This window comes from Phocoena phocoena, chromosome 6 (assembly GCF_963924675.1).
Source record: "Phocoena phocoena chromosome 6, mPhoPho1.1, whole genome shotgun sequence".
Lineage (NCBI taxonomy): Eukaryota > Metazoa > Chordata > Mammalia > Artiodactyla > Phocoenidae > Phocoena > Phocoena phocoena.
In genome coordinates this window covers 109044087-109053865 of record NC_089224.1, presented here as the reverse complement: position 1 = coordinate 109053865, position 9779 = coordinate 109044087, and the positions used below count along the sequence as shown (strand labels likewise).

General features: G+C 60.2%; 2 protein-coding genes across 3 annotated transcripts; one reads left to right on the top strand and one right to left on the bottom strand.

Moving 5' to 3' along the window:
* Positions 1 to 893: 893 nt before the first annotated feature.
* ASB6 (ankyrin repeat and SOCS box containing 6) lies at positions 894 to 5790 on the top strand. 2 transcript variants are annotated; one of them, XM_065879130.1, is made up of 6 exons: positions 894 to 1143; positions 2185 to 2366; positions 3400 to 3506; positions 3607 to 3715; positions 4439 to 4525; positions 4629 to 5790. In XM_065879130.1, exons 1-6 carry the CDS (start codon positions 1031 to 1033, stop codon positions 5294 to 5296), a joined length of 1266 nt encoding a protein of 421 aa, XP_065735202.1. In that variant the 5' UTR covers positions 894 to 1030; the 3' UTR covers positions 5297 to 5790. The 2 variants fall into 2 exon arrangements, with proteins under 2 accessions (XP_065735202.1, XP_065735203.1); XM_065879131.1 differs by lacking the exon at positions 4439 to 4525 and having other exon boundaries at positions 1031 to 1143; positions 4629 to 5296.
* A 1158-nt stretch (positions 5791 to 6948) lies between these two features.
* Positions 6949 to 9453, bottom strand: NTMT1 (N-terminal Xaa-Pro-Lys N-methyltransferase 1). Its single transcript, XM_065879315.1, has 3 exons — positions 9241 to 9453; positions 8175 to 8427; positions 6949 to 7336 (listed from the first exon to the last, which is right to left on the bottom strand). Exons 1-3 carry the CDS (start codon positions 9400 to 9402, stop codon positions 7080 to 7082), a joined length of 672 nt encoding a protein of 223 aa, XP_065735387.1. The 5' UTR covers positions 9403 to 9453; the 3' UTR covers positions 6949 to 7079.
* Positions 9454 to 9779: the final 326 nt, after the last annotated feature.

The window sequence follows — 9779 nt, the reverse complement described above, 5'->3', positions numbered from 1 at the left end:
ATCTCTAAACGTTTTCTACTTCGCTCAACAACGCTTGCCTCTGACAGGTGCCAGGCGGGAGAGCTCCCACGCCCATGTGGTGGAAGTGGGGGTGGATGGGAGACCAGGGCTGCCACGGGCACAGCTGGGACTGGCGCACCTCTTCATAACGGACTTTCCAGAATCACGAAGACATCAGGGCTCCACTGTGGGCCTCAAGGTTGTGGAGGTTCAAATGCGAGGCCCAGGGCCGGATGCCTACACCCCAGAAAAGTGGCCCCAGGCTTGGGCTCCTTCCTGCTAGACTCCACTTCCACCCACAGTGACAGAGCTCTTGATCCAGGTTCTCGCGTGCGTTTGATTATCCCCATTATACAGATGAAGAAATTGAAGTTCATTGAGTCCATCAAGGCGGAAAGTGGAAGGAGACGGCAGCCTGTGGGGCCAGGAGCTCCAGGGGACAGAGACTCAGGAATCATCCCCATCGCCCGTCGGGCTGGGTGTGGTCCAGTCAGCGTGGGGCGAGGCGAGAGCCAGGCCCAGCCGTGGTCCGACCCGAGTCCATGGCGGCTCGCGGGCGCCGGGGGTTCGAGTCACCTCCACCGCGGGAGGGAGTTGGACAGGGGTCAAGCCGGTGTGCTCGCTCAATGGGCGGAGCTCGGACGACGCCCAGCGGCCGCGGGCGGGATCGCAGGGCGGAGCCGGGCCGGGCAGGCAAGGGACGGGCCCTCCAAGGGCTGGGATCCGGCTGGGCTGCAGGTCCGCACCCTCCAGTCCCCCAGGGCCGCCCCCCGAGACACCCCCAAGCTGGCGCGCCCAGTCGCGCCGCGGTCCTCCCAGCCCACAGAGGGCGCTGTCGTCCCCCGCTCTCTTTCCCGGGCCGGAGCGGGCCGGAAGTTCCAGTGTTACTTCCGGCGCGGAGCAGTTGGTTGGGCGGTGCAGTTGGCCGGCGAGGGCACTGGACCAGCAGTGGCTAAGCCTGGCCGAGACCGCGGCCCCCGGAACGTGCCCAATCGGCGTCTCGGCCTCGACGGAAGGTGCGGCCGCCGCAATGCCGTTCCTGCACGGCTTCCGGAGGATTATCTTCGAGTACCAGCCGCTAGTGGATGCGATTCTGGGCTCCTTGGGCATCCAGGACCCCGAGCGGCAGGAGCCCCTGGACGGGTAACTCGCTCCCTTCCCGCCTCCGACCCGGAGCTGCATCCCTTTCATTGTCACTACAAACATGGCGGGGCGAGGCGAGGCGGGCGGTGTCCCCACCTGACAGATAAGACAGACGGCGGTGGTGAGGGCTCCCAGCTAGCGCAGGCAGGGCCGGAGGGTGGGGTGTCGGTAGGGCCTCCGCCTCAGGGCCCCACCCTGCGCCCTGCCTGTCCTGTGCCCTCCACCTGGAGTTGCAGAGGAGCAGGGTGGAATCTGTGAGCAGTGCGAAATGCGCTTTTCCATAGCCGAGTTTGCACAGGCGCGGGTCTGTCCGTGAACCGGTGGGAACGGTGTTAGAAAGCGCATCGTTCAGGGCTACGTCAGTGAGCTAAACCCCCAGCCTTCATGATGCTTGTGCTCCAGAGGAGAGAGACCGACAGTCATAAGTGAACTTAAGTAAATAGTGTATTAGGTGGAACAGAGAAAAGAGCAGAGGAAAGGGGGATCAGGTGTGCGTTTTGGGGACCCGTTGGATTTGGCGAGGGAGGTAGGTGGGTTGGGACTTTGTGTGCGCTCAGCCTTCGGAACACCGGACGTCCCTGGGTGTGAGCGAGGGAGGAGGTCTGCTGACTGCCCTGGCTGTGGGGTTGCCTGGGCTGGTCTGGCGTCCTCTGCCACTCAGGGACAGTCAGTGTCTGCGGTGGGAGGGTGTCAGTGTCTGGTACTTGATCTTGGCCACAAGAGTTCCCTTCAGTGCCAACAGTCCAGGTGTATGAGGCTTTGTACCCAAGCCAGGGGCTAGATTCTCTGGGCCGCTTGGAGGGAGGCTGAAGACAGCCCCAATCCTTTCTCAGCAAACCCGAGGGGTCTGCTCCAGTGAGCAGATCCAGCTTGGCCCTCTCTACCACCGACCTTTCCTAAAGAGACTTTCAGCCCCACGGAGCCAGGGCCCTGCCTGTGTGTGACAGCAGGAGACTAAAGGCCACCTGCCCACAGGGTACCCAGCCGGCTGGTCCCACTGCTGTTCCCACCCTCAACTGGTCTGCCTCTCTCCTGCCCCAGGCCCAGTTACGTTGCCAGCGAGGAGAGCCGGATCCTTGTTCTCACTGAGCTGCTGGAGAGAAAAGCCCACTCTCCATTTTACCAGGAAGGCGTGAGCAACGCCCTGCTGAAGATGGCCGAGCTGGGACTGACGCGTGCAGCTGATGTTCTCCTGCGGAATGGGGCCAACCTCAACTTCGAAGGTCAGCTGGAGCCCAGAGGGGCCGGGGTGGGTAGGTGGCTTAAGTGTGGCCCTGCTTTGGGTGGGCGGCCAAGCCTTCAGGCTCTGCTTTTACTGTTCTCTTGGGAGATACTTCCCTCATTTATGTCATGGGTGATGACTAAGGAAACCCACATTGGGTGGCCTCCCATCCCCCTGCGGGCTTTCAAATGGCCCTTAACCACCTCTGATCAAGAGCGAGTTTGCCACTGCTTCTACCATGTGATTGCTTTAGCAAACTTTCCCCCAGCTCCCAGCTAAATCCCTGCTTCCATTAATGTGAAAATGTGGCTGCTGGCGCTGTGCCCAGAGCTCAGGGAATGTAATTTCCTGACACTCATTCTGTGCTACCTTGCATTCTTGTTCCTGCCACAGGGAGAGGGGAAAACAGATAAGACTCACTGGGCATAAATGACAGCAGGACGGTGTTGGCTTCTAGCTTGTGTGCTGGGGGTGGTGATGGAGCCATTATTCCTTCCCTCTTCGCTTTCACCCTGGGAGGGCAGGCAGAGTCGGCCAGGAGACATGCAGGGCTGACTTGGGGCCGACTTGGGGGTTTTGTGCTGACACAGGATGTGGCCAGGCGTGTCTCCCCTCCCCATTTGAGGACAGGCTCAGAGGCTTCTAGGCTCCTGGAGGGTCACAGAGCTGAGAGAGGTGGGGGGGGCGTTGTGAAGTCAGCCACTGGGAGACCCAGCTGTGAGAACTTGCCTTTTATTGCAAGACTTACGGAGCTGTCACTCTGCGTATTCCTCCCAACAGCCCTGTTTAGGTCCCATTTTACAGAAGGAACCAAAACCCGGATTAAGTACGATGTCCATTAATCAGAACACCCCCAGGACCCAAACCTAGGCCTGACTCCATGCACTGCCCGACGAAGACAGTGTGTCCTGACCCCTCGTGGTGCTGGGAGCCCTTAGGTCGGAGCACTGCGGCTGGGCTGCCAGGCTGGTCCTGGGACCCTGCGAGAGTGTGCCGACAGGCAGGGCTGACGTAAGCTGTGTCTGTGCCCTCAGACCCGGTCACCTACTACACGGCCTTGCACATCGCCGTCCTGCGAAACCAGCCTGACATGGTGGAGCTGCTGGTGCGCCACGGGGCCGACATTAACCGCAGGGACCGGGTAAGAGCCAGGCCCGGCCTGCTCTGAAGGGGGGATGTGGTCGGGGCCCTGAGCGGCTCACAGGCCCCCGGGCCAACGTGGCTGTGCTTTCTTGACTCAGATCCACGAGAGCAGCCCCTTGGACCTGGCCAGCGAGGAGCCGGAGCGCCTGCCCTGCCTGCAGCGCCTCCTGGACCTTGGAGCAGATGTCAATGCGGCCGACAAGCATGGTGGGTGCCTCCTGTAGAGAAGCAGGGTGGGCCTGGGCCGAATTGCCTTGTGAGGTTACCCGGGGTAACCTGGGGCGATGGCTTGGCAGGCAGGCTGGAGGCAGTCCCTCTGATGGCACAGCACGGCCGGGCGCACACTGGTGCATTTTGCTGACTCGCCGAGGCTTGAGAGGCAGTGCATCGTCGGTCCCGTAAGGGCATCTGTAGGAGGAAATGGGGTACCTGTGTGCTCAGCTTCTGAGGGACGGGGCTCCCTGTCGGGAGATGTCAGGTAGCATCTCAGGGTCTAGAAAAGTCCTGCTTTCCCTGGCCCTTCTGTTCCCATTTTTGTGTGAGTGGAGAGAGAATGGCCAGAAACCTGTCATCTTCCACGCAGAAGTAGAGACACAGATGTAGAGAACAAACGTATGGACACCAAGGGGGGAAAGTGGCAGGGGGGCTGGTGGTGCGATGAATTGGGAGATTGGGATTGACATGTATACACTACCATGTGTAAAACAGACAGCTAGTGGGAACCTGCTATATAAAAAATAAATAAATTCAAAAAATAAAAAAAATTCAAAAAAAAGAAACCTGTCACCCTCAGCCCTAGCTGAGAGAGGTCAGTCATTTTTGAAGTTCGTTTTCTGATCCCGAGGGTCTGTGTTTCCCTTCCACCTCTGGGATTGGCCTGACCTCGGCTTCCTGGCCTCCCACTGCCCCCCACTCACTCTCCCTCCCTAGGAAAGACTGCTCTGCTCCATGCTCTGGCCAGCAGTGACGGGGTGCAAATCCACAACACTGAGAACATCCGCCTCTTGCTGGAAGGAGGTGAGCCTTGTCCTTCCACGCTGCCCCCCTGGAACACAAAGCATTGCTTTGCCAGGGTTTAAGGCCTCCTCCCACCGTCTCTTCTCCCTCCTGGTTCTTCTAGGGGCGGATGTCAAGGCTACCACCAAAGACGGGGACACCGTGTTCACCTGCATCATCTTTCTGCTGGGCGAGACGGTGGGAGGTGACAAAGCGGAGGCCCAGTTGATCAACCGCTTCTGCTTCCAAGTAACGCAGCTGCTGCTGGCTCACGGCGCCGACCCCAGCGAGTGCCCGGCCCACGAGTCCCTCACGCACATCTGCCTCAAGAGCTTTGAGCTGCATTTCCCTCTCCTGCGCTTCCTGCTGGAGTCCGGGGCCGCCTATAACTGTTCCCTCCACGGCGCGTCCTGCTGGTCCGGCTTCCACATCATCTTCGAGAGGCTCTGCTCCCACCCAGGCTGCGCGGAGGACGAGAGTCACGTGGACCTGCTGCGCAAAGCTGAGACCGTCCTGGATCTCATGGTGACTAATTCCCGTAAACTCCAGCTGCCTGAAAACTTCGATATCCATCCCGTGGGCAGCCTGGCAGACAAGATCCGGGCCCTTCACTTCTCCTTGAGGCAGCTGGAGAGCTACCCCCCACCCCTCAAGCACCTGTGTCGCGTTTACATCCGGCTCTACCTTCAGCCGTGGCCTGTGGACGCGAAGGTCAAGGCCCTACCTCTGCCCGACAGGCTCAAGTGGTACCTCCTCAGTGAGCACAGTGGCACCGTCGAAGACGACATCTGACAGCTGCGACTGCAGGGAACAGGGTCTGGGCAGCTCAACCTGTTGGTGGATTTAAGTACCTGTGGCGGCCTTAGGGGGGAACCTTCAGCCCCGTCTGTCAGAAGGTGCATGTTGGAGGTGAGACTGGATCCTTACTGAGGACAGAGAAAGCCCGGTGGAACCCGGCAGCTGCAAGCACTCCGGTGGGGAAAGGCTTCCGTCTTCCAGGCAGACCGCCCCCGCTTCCCTCTGGCAGCACCCCCAAGTCTCAGCCCACAGTGGAACAAGGGACCGGGTTTAGATTTGGGACACGTTTGTACCCTCTTAACCTGAGGGAAGCGCCAGGCATTTAGACAAGCAGGGTAGCTCCGAGACCGGGCCCTCCTGCGGGCTGCAGGAAGCTGGCCTGCTCTGCATGGAGACGCGGCTGAGGCCGGAGAAGGCGGGAGGGGCCCGCGGGGTACAGCCCAGCCGAGACCCTTTACACGCGCCTCCACTCCAGAGTGCGTCAGAAAGTGCGTGCTTCTGGGCAGGCAGGGAGGAAGCTGAGCCGACTGCTGCGGCACCTGCAGCTCTGGGCCCGGGCCGCCCACCGGGGTGCAGGGCTCTGCTCTGGCGGCAGCTGTTGGTGCCAAACCTGGGGTTCTGGGGACCATGCCTTCTACAAAGCAATCATGCGTGGCCAGGGGCTGTCCTTCCAAAGTGTCTCGCTTTGTGGGGGATCATCTGACGGAGGAAGCCAGCGAGACTGAAAGCCAGCCTCCGCCCTGGGCTGAGCCCTCACCAGGCTGTCTGCGAGTCACACAGGTGGTCACTGTGAATTGTGTAAACGCCTGGGAGATGAGCTGAGACGACCAAATGATATATTATAAAATTAAACTGATTTCCCTTGGCCTTAAAGGTCCTTGTATATAACACTTCGGCCCCGCCCCCGCCCCCGCCCCCCCCCCCCCCCCCCCAACCGCCCTTTCCCGAGTTCAGGGTAAAGGATCCACGGCAGCCGAAGAAGAGGTGGGCAGAGGCACGAGGAGATGGCCAGCTCAGGAGAGGAGTTTCCAAGCAGCACAGCACTGTTGTCCCAGTAAAGAAAAGCACCACTCCAGACTGGCGAAGGCCTTTCCAGTACAGGGGGTCACCCTTTTATTTTTGACTGAAAATGCCCCCTAAGGAGGAGCCACAAGGCACAGCCGAGAGGGAAGCTCCAGGCCTCTCCCCTCCCTGCAGGCTGTGGTGACAATCACGTTAAGGGCCCCAGGGCCCCATCTCCAAATAGCACCCGGCACGTGGACATCCCATCAACTGCACCACTCGGCAGGCACCATGTAGGCTCAGCGCAGGCGGGAGGGTGCCGAGAGCCACAGGCTCCACGGGCCCAGCTCCGCTCCCCTCCCCTCTGCAGGCATAAAGTCCTCGGCAACCGCTTTAGTGGTTACTCTCTTCCTCTTAAGCCAGCCAGGCCTGTGGCAGGAAGGCCAGGTGGTGTTACTGGAGAGCAGGGAGTCTCACTTCTGATGGGACCGCCGGATTCCCACAAGGCGAGCACTGGAGGCCCAGGGGTCGCATGGGCCCACAGGGCCCAGTCCCCGCCGCTCACTCCGGCCTCGCTGCCCCATTCAGTGGCACCCCTCCCGACTGGGTCCCCTTATGCCTTTTTAATAAGAGTCTGTATAGTGAGTGGACGGCAGACAGGTATATTTCGCGGCCCCGCTCAGCACCCCCGAACCATCGAGGTTGAGCGTGTGGACCGCGTGCAGCTGTCAGTCCTTCCCCACCCACACTGGTCCCTCTCTCCTGCCAGCCCCGCTCATCTCAGGGCTAAGCTGTACACGTGGTAGATCTCGTCTGGAAGGTTCTCCTGCCGCTCCTGGGCCAGGAGGCTGAGGCCCGCGCTGCGGACGATCCTGTGGACCACGTCGAGGTCCCGGCACACGCTGCTGTCCACATCGTCCAGGATCACGCCCTCCTGGGCCATGTTGTCTTTGATGACGATGATGCCGTTGGGGCGGAGGCCCCGCTTGCAGCGCCGCAGGAACTCGGCCAGGTGCTGATCGGTCAGGTGGCCTGGGGGAGGCAGAGGCCGTCACGAGGGAAGGATGCCAGCCCCTCCATGCCACTGCGTGTCCACTTGCTGAGCACTTACTCAGTGCTGAACACACAGGGCCACTGGCTTTCAACGGCCCGGAGGGGTTTACCAAAGCCCATTTTAAGAGGAAACGGGCTCAGAAGTCACCTACCCAAGGGCAATCACAATGTATGCTGCTGGGATTTCACCCTGACTGGGTGACTTCCAGGCCGTGCCCAGCACCTACACTCCACCCGCCCCTCCTAGGCCTGGATCAGCGGAGTGTACCAAACAGAGTTCCTTCCCTACATCACGACTCCTAACAGGCTTTTGAGGACCACAAAATACAGGGCGAATCCAGCGTGTTCCCAGCAGGCCTGGGCCGCCCACCTGGGGGAGGTGGCCTGCTGCTAGGTCGGCAGCCGAGGAGAGCACCCTGGGTACGCCGTCAGGCCAAGTGGGTGCAGGACCGCGTGATAAAACGGCTCGCTCACCGCGAACAGCAGAGGGGCAGCCAGGGCTTCAACTTCTCCTCTTACTGAAAGCCCCTTCTTATGAAAACTCATTTCCACATTCTTTGAATGCAGCAAGTTACTGACAATTAAAACTTTTCGACCACAAAATCTGCCCCCAAATGGGTCACAGCAGGTACTGAGTTGAAACAAAACATGGAAGCAAGTGAACCTTGTAGTCCTGGCGAGTGCAGGGAGGATTCGAGGAACGCCCGCTGGCCGCCCTCTGCAGCAGCGCCAGAGCCTCAGCTCCACGGCCTCGGGAAGCCCGGCCTCTGCGGTGAGAGATGTGCAGGCAGGTGGAGAAGGGGTGCGGGATGCTCACCTATCACCCACTGGATCCAGATGACGTCGTAAGAGAGCGGCTCCGGGCTGAAGTCCTGGAGGCCGCAGCAGAAGAAGTTCCTCACTCTCTTGCCTTCCTCACCCAGGTAGGTCTTGGCCTTGACCAGAAAGTCCTCTGTCACGTCCACCATGTCCACCACTCCGAAGAGGGGCAAGAGCAGCGTCTTGGTGACCCTGCCGATGCCGGCTCCGCAGTCCAGGGCACACGAGGTTCCCGTCTTGTTTGGGCCTTCCTGAAAAAGCAGAGAAGGCACAGACTGTAAGGAAGGGTTAGAAAGCCACAGGGACCCTGTCACTGCGAAGGGGCCTTTCCTCACGAGCCCCTGGAACTACTCAGATCAGGCCTGGGCACAGGCCGGCAGCTGGCACCGGTGGGGCCAGCAGTGGGCATAAGCACAGCACAGCCTTTTTCTGGGCCACATGTTCCTAACGTGAAAGCCAACCTCCACTTAAAGGTGTTAACTCAAATAGGTGCGTTCATCTCCTGTCACTCCTGAGACCCCACTAAAAGGACAGCAGCAGAGAGAGAATAAAGAATTCAAGCAGTGAAAGGATGGAAGAGGGCACTCAGTGAACAAATCTGGGAAGATGGAACGTGGGTGGAGCAGGGGGCAAGCAGCAGCCTCGGTGTTTGCTGAGGGACAGGCAGGGAGGCTCCGGCCACGGCGATGCCAGCCTGGCACAGAGGAGGGTGGCGGGGCGAGGAATGAGAAGCCAGTGCTGGCCGAACGGCCAACACCCACAGCCCAGATGCTTGCAAACACGGCAGGAGAGCAAAGGTTTTGCCTCTGGAAAAATAGAACAGTTTGTGAGGAGACTGCTCCGTTCCAGCACCGAGAGGCCCCAGCGTAACAGCTGCCTCCTGTCGGGTGACCTGGGGGCAAAGCCTGTGAGTCACCCCGCCCCACCCGCTCTTCAAGGCCTGGGTCGTGGACACACTGGGGTGACCCTGTGGCGGCGAGTGGGAAGGTGGCGCCCCACGCAGAGCAGGCAGTGCCACCGGCGCCACCGCCTCTCCTCCTGGAGAGCACAGCAGCCCTGCCTACCCTCAGAAACCTCTGCAGGAACTTCCGGGAGCTGGTGATGTCGATGCTGGAGATGTGGCCATACCCCCCGAGCATGCCGTCCACGGTGGCTGGGACCTCCTTCCAGTACGTCTTGGCCTTGGAATAGAATTGTTTCTCGTCCTCTATCACCTCGCTCGTCATGCTGTCACCAGCCACGTCTTTGCTCAGGCACCAGACTCAGCAGCGGTGTCCCTGAATACAAAAAGGAGGGAGGCAGCCAGGTTGAGGGCCCCGGGCTCCCCGCATGCCTCTGCTGGTCACACGATCCTGCCTGACGCAGAGGAGTGGCCAGTGTCCCACAACCCGCTTCCACCCATTAGAGGGCACTGCCCCCCGTCTCTTGCATTCCAGTCATTTTGCAAAGCTATCTTCATGTCAGAGCAGGACATCCAGAGTCCTGGCTTCTAGTTCTTTCCTTACCCTACGCGACACCTGACTCAGCGGCTTCTGAACCCGAGGTACAGAGAACCCCGATCTACACTTAAGAGAAATGAAAACAAAGCAAGGAACCCAAGCCT